We start from the raw sequence: 17,429 nt of genomic DNA, 5'->3' as shown, positions 1-17,429 counted from the left end.
ACTGCAGGGTGCATGTCCAGTCACTCTCCACTCACTCAGATGCAGCCCTTCCAGGAATGGATTAATCTATTTTACATTGATTCATATGGGGAATATGGTTTGATTCACGAATGTATATACAGTCGGCACCATAGTATTGGTGTGGTACCTTTTTCTCCTGTAACACTAGAGAAAAATAATTAACAAATATTTAGGGGGTGCTTAGCAGCCTTTAGTACTTTTTGTGGAATCCTTTCCTCTTTAGACAGTTCTATTCGTCGAGAAACAGATTCAGCAAGTCTGCAGTATAGAGGCTCCCAAGTTGTCCCAGATGTCCTGAGTATCCTTCATGAGCTTTGGCACAATTGCAGTGTTACACCATCGTAGACATTGCTTTATCAGTCCCTAAAAGTTTACAATGTAATGAAAATGTGGACTATTACCAGGCCAGTCTTGTATGTAGTCCACTCCCACAAACTCAAATCATTCCTTGATTAATTTTGCTATGTGTGGAGCAGCACCGTCCAGCATGAACACCTCACTCTTGCATACATCAAAGCAATCCTCCAGATAGTCACAAAATGGTTTTGAATAGCATTCCTTATTGATTGCAATGTTTTCAGGCAACACCACTAGCTTACCCTTAACATGCTACCCAAAGGTGCACCGTACCACGACACTATCAGGGTACTTGACTGTCCCCTTGGGTACTGGGGCTGGTAAAGGTCTGCATCTGGTCATAGCCTCACTTTATCTTCGTGGTTTCCAGTAACATTAAACGTAACATCGTCACTCCACATTACCTTCTTCCAATTCTCACTGTCCCACGTCAGATGTTTCCTAAAAAATTGCATGCTGTATTGCCTCTGTGTCTGATAGAATGGGTTTATGCTGTGGTGCCTGGGGCTCATAGCAGAGGTCGTCCTTGAGGCGGCATTGGATTGTCCTAACAGACACTTGTTGTAGTTGAGGATTCTTTTCTTTTAGTTCCATAGCTGTGTTTCTATGTTCTGCTTCCACCTATCAATCAAGCACCTTAAGAGTTCTCTTAGCCAGTCTTCCTAGCCAGTCCAGTCCTCTTGAATTGAAGTGGTGGGTCATCACCTCCCACGGCCTTACATTTCTTTGTCCATCTCTGGACAGTGCATAGTGCTATGCCTGTCTGGATTGAAATATCCTTGTTGGACTTGCCTACCACACAGAGTGATGATGTTGCTGCAATTTGCTCCCTTGTCACCCCTGGACCTTGTGGCATTATCCCACAGTGTGCAAAAAAAAAAAAAGTGTCTTGTGACTAAAGAAAAATGCGTTCACCAGGAAGCACAGCAGGCTTCTTTCTTTCCGTGGGACTTGCGTTCTGCCCACTCTATCTTTTTCCTTAGGTAGCTACAAGGGATCCTTGATAGGTATTGGCACACAATTTTGGTGCCAATAGCTTTGGCACTCACTGTACACACACACACACACACACACACACACACACACACACACACACACACACGCACGCACGCACACACACACACACACACACACACACACACACACACACACACAGACACACACACACACCTCGAACATTGTACAGTTTAGTCTGGTAATCATGTTCACTTTATGCAATTTTCACATTATGTGATTCCTCAGTAAAATGTCCCTCACATAAATTGAGAAATCTCTGTATATATACACACACAATGTATAATGTATATTTTGTGAGACGAAGGTGAATGGGAGTGTGTCATTACTTTTTAGTTCACCATCATAATAATGTTGTTTCTTGCTTTGCTTTCAGGGTTTACGTGCCAAGGTGCATGCTCTGCTGAACAAGGAAAGCAAATTGTGAAAATAAGAAATACTCATATCTCAGTAAATGAGATAAGGAAAATAATGTGATAGCATTTATTTTTATGTGATACCACATTGTAAGCCTGAAGTTCCTGGTTTTTCTTTTTTCTATAAAGAGAAAACAATAGAAGGCATTGCTATCCTGATAACTACTAATGTACAAGAAAACTTTTCCACTTGAAATAAACAGCATAAATGTATTTCAAAGTTTCTTACTGTTACATGGTTTTTGTAAGTAATATATGCATAGCTTATTAACCTTCCATAGTAATAGGTGTTCCATACAAATTTTTTACAAACACTGATGCTCAACTGTCTGTAGCAACGGAAGGATGAGAAAAACACATGTAGTGCTATCTTTAGGGGCAACACATCAAGCTTGGCCTAAGAGAAGGTAAACATTTTTTCTAACAAAAGAGGGTAAAATTTTAGAGCTTGGGATTTCACAAGTATGTATTGGTATAACATCTATTACTGACATCATTGTAATCCATATAGGGAGGTGATGTCTAAGCAAATTGAAAGCAAATTGTGATGTATTTTATGAACCAAAGCCAAATACTTGAAAGGAATGAGTAAGTCCTAAATGCTGGTTTATGGTTGCCTGTCCGTGATAGTTTTGCTTGTAATATTCCAGTCTGATTTTCCAGGCAGAACTACAAACATATATTGTGGAATGTAAGTTGTGTCATTATCCTACTTACTTTCTAGCTGTGTTCATGGGATTGGCATGAGAACTTGTAATAAGACTGATGGAAATAAGACAGTGGAAGTGTGATTGAGCAACTAACAAAATTACTTCATCCCCAAAACAACACTTCTAATGATGCCAGAATTAGATTACAAAGAATAGAAACATAACAGTGAAAACTGACATAAGTAGTCAAGAAATTTGGTTTGAGTTAACCTTGACACATCTCTGAATACCTAAAGTCGTAATTACACTCCTGACATTAGTAAACTGAAGATTTGACTAGCATTTCTGCTGCCAGACAAAGTAAAAGTCAGTAGTGAATCTTATCAAGTGGTAACCTTTGCTTCACACATTCCCCTGGTGTGTGGATAAGATGAGTGAGCTGATGACCTTTCCGTGAATGGACTCCCTACTACCACCGATTGTCTTACACTATAGTAATGAATAGTATTAGTATTATTTTGAGATAGTTCAAGAATTTCCTCAATACAGTTCACTCTAGAGATTCTCCCCTTATGGATAATATTACTCCTCTGAAGGCATTGTATTATTGCATCATTGCACTACAGACAGGCTAAAACCATATTGTAGATAATTAAGTTAGAGTAAGTGGAAGTTTACACGTTACAGCCTCGCTTAGCACTACCATATATACATACCATAAAATGCAGTGTTAGAAATTTGTCATGGCTGTCTGCATGAAGAGGCAATAAACCGCTTCAGAAATTCTTTGGTTATCCCTTTTGCTTCAGTAGTATTGTTTGGGTGGTGTGTGATGGTCTGCCTTGTGGAAAAAAATTTGTATTTACTTCCCACCCAACAATGCCAAGAATTAATCAAGGTGACCTTGTACAACTTGTTAAATTGTTTAAAAGTTGAGAGAAAGAGACAGACAGACAGACATTTTGCTTAAAGCTTTTAATCCTATATTATGCAGATTTTTTATTATGAGGTGCAAAAACAATTGTGATATATTCCAGTCTGGGTCAAATCATACTATCAAATTCATCCATTATCATTTCATCCATTAAAGTAAATATGATCTTTATTAGTAACTTTGGTTAACTGACTATTTTGTTTTTCTGGTCACAAATTATCTCATTGTAATTCTCTAAGCTTTGCCTTCTTTTTATCTATTCATTTTTTATTTCTATATTTCTCATGGTGTAGGATCTTGAGTCTTGTTCTTCTTTAGTTCTATCACTGCATTTCTTTGTGTTAAATAACATTTCTTATTTCCCACTCCACTCATACCTGATCCAGATCCTTATGTAGTATTTCACAATCTCGTTTTCCAATTTTTTTTCAACAACTTTGTGTCATATGGAAAAGAAAACCTGCAAAAGCTGCCAGTTTTTCACCATGTCATTAATACATACTAAGGCCATTAACAGTGGTCAGAACTATCCCCCTGTATCCCCTGTAGAAGAACTTTTACATTATTCTGATTTTTACCCTTAATCATTGTTCGGATTTCTCTGTCCCTTAAGAATTCCATAAGTGTCTTGCCCTGCAAATCCCACATCTTGAATACTCCATATCAATCTCTGCTGGAATAAATGAAATGTCTCCTTTAAATCTCAGTAGACAGTCTGTCCTGTCATCTCTCTTGGATTGTATCAATTGCTCTACTCTAAAGATTCAATAAATTATAACAAAATCTTCCATTTCTGAAAACAAATTGATATCCACAACGTGTATGTTTCTTCTAGATATTTCATCCATACATTTTTTTTTCTTTTTATTTTACAATCATTTAAAATATTTTGCAAGAACTTATTAAAGACACTAGTGTGTAATTTAGTGGTTTTCTTTATTACTTCTTTTGAAAAGTGGCACTATATTACATCTTTTCCAGTCTAGAGGGACTTGAAAAGAACTTACCATTATTATCTCTGTTAGCTGTCTGCTACATTCCCCTTGAACCTTACATCCTGATCCTTCATTTTCTTAAATTCTTGAACATCTACTTGAAATTCCCTCAGCACTTTGTCCTTATGCCATGCTTCTCCTACAGAGGTACTTTCTGGTGAATTGTGACTGGAAGCATGTGTTCATTAATGCAGTCTGCGGTAGAACATCTTCATGAATAATGTCAAATACCTTTAAAATCTCTCATCGGTATTCACTTCCTATCAGCTTCCATGCAGCGCTTCATAGATTTTCGTATTATCTTACCAGTCCCCTTCCCCAAAACTCTTGTGTGTGCGAAAGCACACACTTATTTTCTTTATTGCATCCAAGCAGGTCTTCAACCTCTCTTTTGAAAGATCACCTCCGTCACCTTCCTTTCTTCCTCGTTCTTAACCAACACTCCTACTCCTCCCTTCTCGTTTACCTCTACCTGAACCTAACTAACTGCTTTCCTGAATAAAATCTTTTAATGCCACTCTGTCTCTGCTATCCCCCTCCAAACAATAAAATTCTCCTCTTCCCTCCATTCTGTTCTCGTGTGTTCAGTAAGGTAAACTACAGGCTGCTCTCCCCGACCTCATCTCATCTCATCTTGGTGGACCGAGTGTATTCCTGCTGCGCCAACGATGTTCCTGATCGTCCAAACGTATGGTTGACAGGCGCATGCCCTCCCTTGCTGATATCTTATGCTCCCACAAATGAAGCTGTATTCACGGTATCTTTGGCACCAATCTTTTTTTTTTTTTTTTTTTTTTTTTTTTTGACGGTAAGGCCTATAGCGCCTGTAGGCACACTTGAAAGTGTATGGGAAGCCCATTAGTGGCGCAGGCAATTTTATTTATAGTGGTACCCATATTAGGGCCCATATCACCACCCAAGCTCATCTTGAGTGTAACCACCTAGAACCTGGGTATCATGGTGACGTAGGAAACTTTAAACCACTCGACAAATGGCAAAGTGTTTTAAGGCTGTACGTGGTGGGATTCGAACCTACGCGTGGACGTCTGCCTGATCCCACGCTCATCACCTTATCCACTACGCCACCCCTCTTGAAGACTATTTCCACACCTTCCACTCCGGGTCTTCTTCCCTAATTTCGAGGTGCTTTTTTATAATGTCTCGCATTATGTGTATCCTTACACCTCTTTTGGTCCTATCAATGGCCTGCTGCTGTTGGGAAGTGCACCTCCTTGCCCACTCCCTTCATGATGCTCTCCAAACAGCCACATGCGCTGCTGGAGCTTTCCAGTCATCTTCCTTGTTTTGATGTGGACTTGTGGTATACCCTCTGCCAGTTGTGCTCTCCCGTATCCTGTCAAGAAGCAGTGCCTTGGTTCTGGTCGTTCTCCTTCATGTAACGTACTTTATTTGCTTTTGTTGCTCTTCTCTGTGCTGTTTGTTGTCCCCTTGTATTGGAATATTGTTTGTTCTTTTCTTCATGCTGCAGCTGTGTTTGTGCTAGATGATGCTCTTGTATTAGGACATTGCCTTTTCTGGTGTTGCCTGCTGCTGCTTCTCCTAGTTCTGCTATTGATGTCAATATACGGAATAGAAGAGTTGGCACGATCAGCTCGGCTGACGCTACAAGCGAGGATGAGCGACTGAGCGTTGACGATCTCTCAGTCAAAACAGAAGACCCAAGGGCATCCCTACCACACACACACACACACACACACACACACACACAGCAGCCTTACCTTTTGCCATCCCTGGGTCACGGTACTAATCACCAGCAGGTGGTGTCAAGCGTACAATAGTGCAGGGAGTAGTCGCTCGGCAATGTAAACAAGGGCCAAGGAGCAGCGAAGAGGAAGAACACAAAGCGGCGAAGGTCCACGGTCCGAGTCCAGTGTCCACTCACCTACCAGAAGGCTACCACTGCCAGCTTGGCACCAACGGTAAAGCCGGGTTCACACGTGTCAATATGCGACTGAAACTGCAAGTCGCTAGAAGTAGCGACTGGGAAGTATCGGCTGGTTGGCGGGGTATGGATGTAAACAAACAACTACCCAACAAGATGTCTTGATTGTCTTCCTCGACGATCAAATTAAATCATCACAAGTATTCAATCCTTACCTCCAACAACACCCTGCATAGAGGGAAGCAGTCATCGGAGAGTGGCAGCTGTCTCATCGAACGCCTATTTGTATAAGCTTTTTTCTGTTGTACAATTCACTTTTAGGGTCCCAGATGTGCTCTTTTTCCCTCACCAACTCCAAAATCTTCTCTGCATAGACACCACATTTTCAAACCTTTCTCCGTGACGTCACAACGTAAAAAAAATCGCAAATCGACTGAAGAAGACCAGCATATTGGTCTTGTTTTCGACTGTCACTAGGCACCGATATTCAGTAGGAGACTACTGACTTAAAATTTCAGTTACAAATTGTCACGTGTGAACCTGCCTTAGTACCTACGCAGCAATCAATCTACCAACAATCAAGTATCTATTCAATCCATCTTGTGTTGTAGGAGTTCAAACAGTTTTCTCCAAGTTAGACACCAATTATATCTTTATTTACCCAATTCAGGCAGAACAGAGATGACTGAATTAAGCGATCAAGTTACCAGTGCCATGGCCGTGATCATAACTGCTCAATCAGTAGGCTACCACCACGCAGCCTCAACAAACATTCACATCCCCATAAGTAAACCATCCTTATCAGGGTATGTGATCGAACCGGAATACCAAGAGTGTGGATATATTCAATCTCCCTTTTGACCCATGAAATTTGAAATTCCAACACAAGAATTCGGCGACCAGTGCTTTCCTTCATTATGATATCATGTATAGGTCACTTATTAACCTCGAAGACTGAACTGATTTACAAACGTTCAAGACTCGCTAACCAAGGAATACAATCTACACCTCCTCTTCATCTTACTTCCTCTCACTCGGTTTAATTAACTTCGTGGACAAGGCACTGAGGCAGGAGACGCAGGACTGGCAGGTGAATATTACACGTGAAGTTGGCAACAGCTGGCTCTCTCTAAGGCGGGTTCACACGTGTCAATATGCGACAGAAATTGCAAGTCGCTAGAAGTATCGACTGAGCCCTTCTAGTCGGAACACGCTCACACATAGCGTCTGGGAAGTATCGGCTTGTTGGCGAGAAGTAAATGTGAACAAACAGTTCCAACAGATGTCTTCCTCTGGTGACGATGACGATTGCGATCAAATTAAATCATCACAAGTATTCGATCCTCACCAACAACACCCTGCCTAGAGGGAAGCAGTCATCGGAGAGTGGCAGCTATCCCATCGAACGCCTATTTGCATAAACTTTTTTGCTGTACAATTCACTCTTAGGTTCCCAGATGTGCTCTTTTTCCCTCACCAACTCTAAAATCTTCTCTATATCGACACCACATTTTCAAACTTCTCTGTGACGTCACAACGTAAACAAAGTCGCAAATCGATTAAAGAAGACTAACATGTTGGTCTTGTTTTGCGACTGGTTTTTCCGGTCGCAGGGCAATTTCAGTGGTAAATTGACAAGTGTGAGCCCTCCTTAATATGACTGGAGTGTTTGAAATGGTGTGAGTTGCCGGTGGTTAAACAATTACCTAGTGAGTTTTACAATGACCACAATGAGTAGTAATGATTACCTTCTTTGGTATACAGTTCTGGAAAATGCACATTCTAAAATCGCCTCTCTTGATACACGTTATGCAGTAACTAAGGGATGTGTTAAGAAGAATATGATGCATCCAAAGCTAAGATAATGTGTGTGGTATTTATCTCATTTTGTCATGTTTTGTGTTCTTTACTTGATGGTTGTAGCTAAAAATATATTCCTAATAGTTATTATTGTTACTTTTTTTTCCAGCACGCAGAGCTTTTGTGTAAAATTACGTCCGGTGGTGATTTTTATTCTTCCAAACCATTGCGAACAATTTAATTGGTTGTTTAGGCTCGCCACTTAACAAGGAAGTGGTTTAACTAATTTCAAGTAGTTTCGAACTTGCTAATGAAACATGTAACATCCACATTGCCACTTAAGGATATAAGTCAAAGGATCAAATAGTATTACAATGACCGCAATCGGTTATTCCTTCCTTACCTGTGTCGAGGTGAATCATCAGGCGCTGTACTGCATGATGGCTTGTTTGTCGTGGGCAGCAGAAGAAAGACCCTCACTCCTCAGCCGCACCATACACACTGGAGAACATTGTCCTCGTTCACCTCACTTTAACTGCTTCTGATCCCCGTAAAGTGAGGGCAGCGATACTTTCTTTTTCTCCCTCGAGGGGCTATAGAGAATGATGCAAATGAGTGTGAATGTAGTAGTTATGTTTTATCTATTTGGTAGAGGCAACTTTGGTCTGAATGTGTCTGTCTGCCAGTCTATAAGTATTTATGTATGTATCTATGTTTCATCTCGGTACCATTGACACTAAATGAATGATGGCATGGCTGGATCGAATAAGTAAACACAAAAATTGGCACAAATAATAACTATTGTACTTCGCATTTATTATATAGACAACTTCACGACTATTGAATGAAGAACACGTACAGGGAAGGAAGATACTGTCACAGGGATCAACGCTTTCAAATATTTACATGAACGTGCTAAAATACGTACATTATAGGAGGAGGAAGAGGAAAATGGGAAGGATCAAGGATTATAGAGACAGGGTTTGAGTACAATGTTCCAGCATACTGCCTACGTCTCTGGAATGTACGTGAAACACCTAAAAGAAGTGCGTCTGTCGAGGAGCATCGTTCGTCCTAATCCATGGTCTTGATTTACGCGAGTATAACTAATGAACATCCTCTGACAGGGTATACTGTAAGCAGCTTTGTACAGGGCGCAGGGACGAAAGCACCATAAATACTGCATAAAGAAATAAAGAGAGAGAGAGAGAGAGAGAGAGAGAGAGAGAGAGAGAGAGAGAGAGAGAGAGAGAGAGTGTCACATGACGACAAAAACAAATACCTAGAGCCTCATTCAACAAAACATTCTCTAACACTGAGCTAACAATAGCCTTCTGTGCAGAAATTCACGCCCTTCACGCTCCCTAAAGATCATGAGGCTGTGACCCGCGCGCAGATCCTGGGACTGGGAGATGGAGAGGGAGAGGGAGACAGTCAGGGGCTGCAGGGCAAGTCTCACAACCACGCAAAGAGAGAGAGAGAGAGAGAGAGAGAGAGAGAGAGAGAGAGATTTATCCGAGCGTGAATGTTACAATAACCCAAACTGTCACTAACACACAAAAAACTCATCCCACTCAGGGACAACTGCTGGGCTACTCACAAACACACGTCAAAATAAATACATATTTTTTTGTTTTGTTTAATTCCATGTCATCTACGTAAAGCTTTTAAACCACGTTTTAATTATAACTGCCAGATATGGCATGCGGCCTCTAAAGGTCCTCAGTACGTATAATAGCGTCAGTCTTTTTTCTTCAAGGGCGCCACATCAGCACGCGGCCGTCTTGTAGTCACTTGCAGCTCACACACCCGCAGCGTGTGAGCTTCTCAAGACATGGCAATCTGCCGCGCCTCTTTTCACATACCCAGTGTGGTCCATGTCTTTACATCACATGCTGCCGCTGATAGAAACACTTTCTGTAACACACCTCACTAGCATTATCTTGGTTTTTGTTTTCACTTGTTCACTCAAGGAACACTTCATCTGACGCACCCAGTTCGTTGCCCTCTGGGTGCGGAACTCGGCGCAAAACTTCCTGGTACAGGTGTTTAGGTTCCGATGAGCGCGGCCGAGAAGCTTGATCCTGTTCTCACCTGCAGAGGTCGCCTGGGGAGGAAAGAGCCTGATTAGAGATGACTACATGATGATCGTTACCCTGAAAATTAGTTTAGCAGATACATTTGAATTATCAAGAGTACTGAACGTTAATCTGCAGCGAGGGGCAAAGTCATTACTGTGAGGTCAAGATCTATCCAGCAAGAAAACTGACGCCTGCCACTCTATAACCACAAAATGTTAATAGGGCACCTGACATGCATAAAGTCATTGTCGCAAGAGATCAGGGCGGCAGACAAACAGCGGGGTGGCAGAAGAAAAATTACTTACTTTGTGGGATTGTCGACGGCGACAAGGAGTGTGTCACCTCTCATTAGCATGACGTGGCCCACCAGCACCGCCGTGACCGACCCCTCGCCCATGCCTCCCGACCACTCCAGCCGGCGCCTGCACCGCCAGGGAAAAATGTCACGTTAGAAGCTCGGATGGTAACGTGACGCTAATGCGATTAATGCGATGGGTAATGAAAGAAGAATTAAATGATTCATGTTGCAATGCAGTCTGTATTCTTGACTCCCCTTTGTTCATAGAGACAAATTTTAAAGACCACAAAGATGGTTAGTTAGATTTTGAATTGTGTTTTCCCTTGACGATGCAGAATCGTTGTCAAATAACCACAGGAATAACGAAGACACACTCCAGAACCTTATCAACTTCTATCAGAGTAACAGTAGTTGGCATGAAGCAACAAAACGTTTGGGAATACGTATATGAAGTGTAGTAACGTAAAAAAACTAATATTAACAACGAACTACATAAACTTGCCTCAAGCCACCACTCTAACAACCAACACCACCTGCGGCACTCACCTGTCTCTGGCACATGTGGTAATGCAGAGATAGACGCTAATGTCTTGCGGCGGCTCGAGCGGTGGACTGTTGGGGCGGCCGTAGGGGTGCAGCACCAGGGAGGCGGCCACCTGGTAGATGCCGCGCTTGATCGCCGAGAACCCGCCGTGCTGCAGGATCATCCGCCGCTCGAACACCCCCGGGGAGAACGTCTGTGGCAGGTGGTGGTAATCTTGGTGAATTTGTGCATGTGTATGTATTGTTGTAGAGGACTCTCTTACACACACACACATTCACTCTCTCTCTCTCTTTGGTTTGGTGACACTTACAATGGTGAATGAGTCGACGATTGAGAGTCCAGAGGGGTTGAGGACGAGGGGGCGCGGCAGGATGGCGGTGAAGGCAGCCTTTACGCGACCCCGACCAGCCCGGGTCGATCTCTGGTTCTCGCCTGACTCCAGACTCGTTGCGTTTGGCAGAGTGTTGTTTTGACTCAAGTAGTCTGTCGGGTCGCGCGTTATCAGACACCGAGTAAGCCGAATGAAAGAATTGGATGTTGCATAATGAAGAAATTTGTGTACGTAAAGTTCTGCGTCTTATAAATAAAATGAAGTGATTAAATAAATATAATAACTCGGAAATCAGAATGAATTGTGTCTAGGCTCTCTAATTCGGGAAAAATCAAAGTCACGTAAGTCACGAGATCGCAAAACATTGTTAATTCTAACCTCTCAAAAAATCCTTGATGTACTCTTCCATCTCCTGCGTGGTGAGGGGACCCCCCGGGGCTCCTGGGGGCCCCACGGGTCCTCGGCGACCTGGGGGTCCGGGAGGGCCTTCCTTTGGCATGGGAATGCGATTCTTGCGGTTTCTCATGCGATTCTTCCGTGATCTGACCCTATGTGCCTCAGAGTTGCGAAGGAAGAAATCCCAGGTCTTGCGAGGATCGAGCACGTGGGGGCGCTGTGAGAAGAAAGAACAATTGGTTACGGTATCAAGCTGTAGCCAGTTTGATATCAACTAACAAGAGAAACTGATTGATTCTAAGAAAGATGACGAGGGATGGAAGTGACGTGTAGACCTCCACCAGGTAAGTCTTAGTATATCAGGCAGATGACAGTGAAGCAGATGATTCGAAGCCCCACGAGCTCAGTAACGCTCATTAAGACTCGGACTCACGCCGAGACAAACTCTTGAAGAAAGCAATGCCGGATGTGACCCAGGCCGGCGCAGGTTGTAAACAAGGCGGTGTGACCTTGAGGGTGTCAGGTTGGTGAAACTGAACCAGGAATGTGTTGGGTCGCAGTGTTACGTGAACCAAGCGGGTCAAGTTCCTCACGAAAGCCCGGAGCAGTAGCCGGGGAGGAAGCGTGGCAGCGGACACCCAGGCTCCGCACTGCCCGCCCCGTCCCGCCCAACCCCACCCCGGCCCGCCAAGGTTTCACCCGTGGGAGACTGCAGTAACTTTTAACATAATTTTGGTGAATTCTGTTGATGACCAGACTTTACAAATGTGTGTATAATTCACCTCGGACTCCTGCTGGTCACCCAGCCAATCTTCCCCATTACGGAGCGAGCTCAGAGCTCATAGACCGATCTTCGGGTAGGACTGAGACCACAACACACTCCACACACCGGGAAAGCGAGGCCACAACCCCTCGAGTTACATCCCGTACCTATTTACTGCTAGGTGAACAGGGGCCACACATTAAGGCTCGCCGCTTCCCGGGACTCGAACTCGGCCCTCTCGATTGTAAGTCGAGCGTGCTAACCACTACACTACGCGGTGTAGTGTGTGTGTGTGTGTGTGTGTGTGTGTGTGTGTGTGCGCGCCTTACCTCCTCCTCCTGGCTGTCTTTTTCCCACAGAGTCTGCAGATTCTGGAAGGTGTTGCTGCCGAGGGAGAGATCGCGGGCATGGCTTCCTCTCACCATGCTCCTTACGCCCTCTGCCTTACGCAGGTTCAGCAGCAGCAGCACCAGCAGCCAGACGCCCATGGCGCCAGCTCGCCAGCACGGTCTCCCCTGCATCCTACACTCGTCTCTTACGGTGCCGTCTCTGCTGCTTCAGCTATTATTACTGATGTAGGTGTTTGTGGTACTGCTGACGGTGCTAATAATGCTCACTAATGTGCTGCGTCGTTGCTGTTGTCCCCACCGCTACTACGGAGAGTCATGGGCTGCATGAAAGTGCTGAGGTGCAGAACATCAGGCTGCACTGGTGCTTATGACGTGCTGTGGGGGAAAGACGATACCGATTAACAAGGCGACGACCGTGACCATGACCACAACACCGGCAGCCAAAGCACTTCTTAATTTATAGGTCGGCTCAGAATACCCGCATGCAACCTCATCAAATTTCCCGCCTTTCCCCTCCCTCTGCCAGACGCGTCAGGCCGGCCACGCGCCCTCCACGCTCCCACGCCGGTCCCAGACAGTGCAACACGCGCCGTAGCTTTAAAACAACACTTTAGACCTTAAAGCGTTCCATAAGTAGAGTTTGAAAGGCGGTAACGGCAACACAATCTGCTCGAGGTACTTGAGCCGAGGTCGGCCGCTCGGCGAGACGGACGTAAACACGGGCAGACAGACTGACACACACACACACACACACACACACACACACACACAGAGGGAGAGAGTGCCAGGTACGAGTGCCAGGCACGGCTGAGTGATTCGTGACGACAACAAGTGTGCGGCAGACGGTCGCAGACATCAGAGGCTCCACGCGCCGTCAAGCCTCACACAAATGATCAACAAAGCAGGGATTCTGAGGTACATGATTATCCGGCAGCGCGCCTGTTTTCACCTGAGAAGGAAATAAATTCAGTACTGGGTCACGGAGGCAGCTGTCCTGTGCGTCGGGTGGAGGGGAGCAGCGGCACCAAAAAGGCCGATATCAGGTGTGGCTGTGAGAGACGTGGGCCTTGTGCCACCTCGCCCATAAGAGCTCTGCGTCACTTTTTTTTCCCTCTCCCTTTTTCCTCGATAAAGAGCCATTCTGAGAACTCTTGGGGTTGCTCCGAGAAAAGTAATGATGGCTGTAACTTTTTTTTTTTTCTCGCCATCAGCAATGAATGTTAATTTTGATCTAATGCGGAAAGGAAAGGAATTTATTTTTGAGGAAGAAGATAAAAGTACATAGGTAAATCGGCCTACATGAAGGATGGACAGCTCTTCGGGACATCAAAGAAGCCCTGCGCAGTGAGGAGCAGCCCTTATATAGAGAAGGATGTTGTTCTGACTTAGTGGCGCGGTGGGTCTGCGCCAGGAGTCAAGCGGATACACACACCCCCTCACGGCGCCTGTATTTCCATTTGACACATTACCCTACATTTCCACATTTCCGTGACTCACTGATCTATCCATCGCCAAGTCTGCATAAGCTCCTAATTCACCATATAGATTTTTCAGCCACACGCCCATCCTCCACTACGCCCTCTACTGTTCATCCTCCACCTGCACTCGCGCCCCCTCCTCTTCCTGTTTCCCTCGCCGTATCGTCGCTCGCCTCCTCCCGCCATGTCGCTGGAGAGGCTGTGTTTTATTGCCAGCAGTAGTGCCGCCACTTTGCTCGCTCTGGTATCAAACTACTGCTACACCACTCGACGCCCTCTGCAGCCCTCACCCCAGGACCCAGGACCACCCCGCGAAACCCTTGCACAGCCGCACACATGCATCAATACACACCACACTGTTTTTTTTCCTCCTTTCCCTTTTCATTCCCACCCTTTACGAATAAATCAGTAAGAGAGAGAGAGAGAGAGAGAGAGAGAGAGAGAGAGAGAGAGAGAGAGAGAGAGATCATCCATACCCATATTAGCGAGGCGTGAATAAGCTGGCCGTTCCTTGAGATAGAAGCCGAGAGCGTATGTAGAAACGTTCCTCAGTATTCCCTTCCTTTCAACAGGTTTCGACACCGGTATACGTAACATCTGCTGAGTGTGTGTGTGTGTGTGTGTGTGTGTGTGTGTGTGTGTGTGTGTGTGTGTGTGTGTGTGTGTGTGTGTGTGTATGTGTGTGTGTGTGTGTGCGAGGCCATTGAAATTATCACACTCAAAGGGAATGACAGAACAAAATAGCAAGGAACCATATAGCAAAAGGTGAATAGACGTAAAGAAGATAATTTGGGTGTGTCGCGCCGTCTGGTGTCAGGAGTGTGACGGATGTGAGTGCATAGGTGAGGAAAAGCATGCTGGCTGAGAGAGAGAGAGAGAGAGAGAGAGAGAGAGAGAGAGAGTGACGGAGGAGAGGTGAAGCGAGAGGTGAGAGAATGAAAGGATGAATGAAGAGAGAGAGAGTAATGCTAGAGAGAGAGAGAGAGAGAGAGAGAGAGAGAGAGAGAGAGAGAGAGAATAAAGAAAAAAGCTGAATGGAGTGAGTAATGGCGCAAGAGGATGTGTAGTATATGTTGGGTTGCCGAAGAACAGACGCAAGGAGGGACAGCGAGGAGGCAGAGACGGGAGAACTGAAGAGGCGGGAGGAGGGGGAAGGTATAAGGCGGGAGGGGCTGCGGGAAGGGAGGCCGAGGCGTGGTAATGCGTGGGTCTCCATGTTGGCGCCTCCATAATGAATGACGCATATCTTGGCAGGGCATCCACGCACGGGTGATGGCGTCTGCCCCTGCAATCCACCTCCCTTCCTTCCTACTCCTTTATTTACTCTCTCTCTCTCTCTCTCTCTCTCTCTCTCTCTCTGTAAAATATATATTGGAGGTTTTCCTGTCACTTTTCTCTTCCGCCTTTCCCTCCTCTCTCTTCCTCTTTTTTCCCCTTCTCTGTCTCCCTCCTCATCTCCTCCATCTCGCACTTTTTTCACCTCAATGACTTACAACGCTTATCCCTCAGATTCGTTCCCAGGGCCGTGTGAGATCCATTTTACGTATATATTTCTTATCGCCATCTTCAAGACCCGCCGTCCCACCAGCACACACTCGCTCCTCTGTTCCCTTTTCCTTCCCTCAAACCGCTCACACTTCTCTTCCGTCTCCCTGGGCAGCCCTCCTCCCACCCTTCAACAGTATCAAGGCCGCGGCAGGACCGGGATGAGGGCGCACTTCGGTACCTTGTGTTTGTTTATTGCTCTGCTGGCCTGCGGAGGGGAGCAAGCGGAATAAGGTGCTACAGAGGCGCCACGTAAGCTCCTCGCAGGAAACCGATGTGTAATGTATTGTAGGTTATGTAGAGGAGTAAGGTAAGGTGAGGTGTTATAGTTATGCTGCCGTAATGAAAATTAATAAAAAGAATTTTTATGGGATTTTTCAAAGAGGTAGATGAATTAAGGGAAGCATCAAGTCCTGCGGGAAAAAAAAGTAAATGTTTTGGAAATGTTAACGTATAAGTTTGTCCATTAACGGTGAATGAATGGGATAAATTTAGCGCGTGGTCGAGGCAAACAATAGCCAGTGAAGAGCGTTGAAAAGAGGTGAGGTGAGACGAATATAGGTCTGCAAGCGGTGATGTAAGCGATTTGCCTTGTATGGGCCGCCGCGCTTGCACCAGTAATTCTTGTTATGTTCGACGGACCTGCGTGTCCGTGTCCGCCAGACTGGCCCGCTTCCCTGACACGTGACAAGCACCAATCAGCGCGACGCACCAAGCAAAGGACGAGGTGATGAAGCAATGAAGCGTAACATCAGCACGCAGCACAAACCTGTCAGCATCAAATGACCAAACATCAAACACTCAACGACCAACGTCCAACACTGAGCACCTCGCCAGCGTCTGTTTCTCAGCCTTAGGACTCACTCGTACCTCCACTCACTCACAGCTCCCCAGTCAGCTCTCTTGTAGCATCCAAAGTACACTGAGCACTGGCCGGCCCCCACCTTGCGGCACTCAGCACCGCCCAGCAACGAGCAGCACCCGCCGGGAGCCACCCAGGGCGCCTAGCCTAGACACAGATCAAGATTTTATTCCAACCCATATCCGCGCGGCCTCCCATCGACGTCATCAGTCCTCACCCGTGTAATTAAGCGTGTGAGGCGCACTGATCCCTGCCGGGCGACACCGCGACGGAGCCCCCGACGAGGAAGGCTCCCGGGACTCGCCGTTCCCAGGGGAGGCGCTTAGGGAAGAGAGAGGGACTGTGTACGTGTATACAGACAGAGCAAACAAAGTTGAAGAGCGTTGCCTGAGGGGCTTCCGGCCGCCTCCCAGCCACTCCCATGTAAACAGAGCAACCTGAGAGCGTGACTCAAGATAGTGTGTCATGCGAGCGCAGCCACCGCCGCTCACTTCAGCGGACTGTTCGAGTCATAACACTGTTACGCACGTCACTCAGATATGACCCATCGCCGCCGCCGCCGCCGCTACCCCGTTCCTCGCCACACGCGTCCACTTCCAACTTTCCTTGATTCACGAACCCTCCGCTGTGACGCCACCACTAATTCACCAACGCACCAACACATGAACGCACACCATACCCACGTCTGCCT

General features: G+C 45.6%; 2 protein-coding genes and 1 long non-coding RNA gene across 4 annotated transcripts in view; 1 reads left to right on the top strand and 2 right to left on the bottom strand.

Annotated features, from left to right (window-relative positions):
• The window catches only part of LOC123506084 (spindle assembly checkpoint kinase-like), a 49,045-nt gene extending 40,518 nt beyond the window's left edge, over positions 1–8,527 (bottom strand). Inside the window, exon 1 of the mRNA XM_045257947.1 lies at positions 8,494–8,527. Within this exon, the coding sequence (XP_045113882.1) occupies positions 8,494–8,512 (19 nt within the window). The 5' untranslated portion in view covers positions 8,513–8,527. The remainder of the gene's footprint in view (positions 1–8,493) is intronic.
• Positions 8,528–8,872: 345 nt separating this feature from the next.
• LOC123506086 (adipolin-like) overlaps positions 8,873–17,429 on the bottom strand; it is a 22,115-nt gene continuing 13,558 nt past the window's right edge. For both annotated transcript variants that reach the window (XM_045257950.1, XM_045257952.1), the window contains exons 2-7: positions 12,833–13,228; positions 11,723–11,957; positions 11,324–11,496; positions 11,016–11,206; positions 10,477–10,593; positions 8,873–10,197 (exon numbers count right to left, since the gene is read on the bottom strand). In XM_045257950.1, the coding sequence (XP_045113885.1) occupies positions 10,140–10,197; positions 10,477–10,593; positions 11,016–11,206; positions 11,324–11,496; positions 11,723–11,957; positions 12,833–13,024 (966 nt within the window). In that variant the 5' untranslated portion in view covers positions 13,025–13,228 and the 3' untranslated portion in view covers positions 8,873–10,139. The remainder of the gene's footprint in view (positions 10,198–10,476; positions 10,594–11,015; positions 11,207–11,323; positions 11,497–11,722; positions 11,958–12,832; positions 13,229–17,429) is intronic.
• The window catches only part of LOC123506088, a 12,751-nt gene continuing 4,529 nt past the window's right edge, over positions 9,208–17,429 (top strand). Inside the window, exon 1 of the long non-coding RNA XR_006675339.1 lies at positions 9,208–9,345. This is a non-coding gene — a long non-coding RNA (uncharacterized LOC123506088). The remainder of the gene's footprint in view (positions 9,346–17,429) is intronic.

This window comes from Portunus trituberculatus, chromosome 19 (genome assembly GCF_017591435.1).
Source record: "Portunus trituberculatus isolate SZX2019 chromosome 19, ASM1759143v1, whole genome shotgun sequence".
Taxonomy (NCBI): Eukaryota; Metazoa; Arthropoda; class Malacostraca; order Decapoda; family Portunidae; genus Portunus; species Portunus trituberculatus.
Note: the sequence above shows the minus strand (reverse complement) of the source record. Positions and strands in the feature narration are given on the sequence as shown.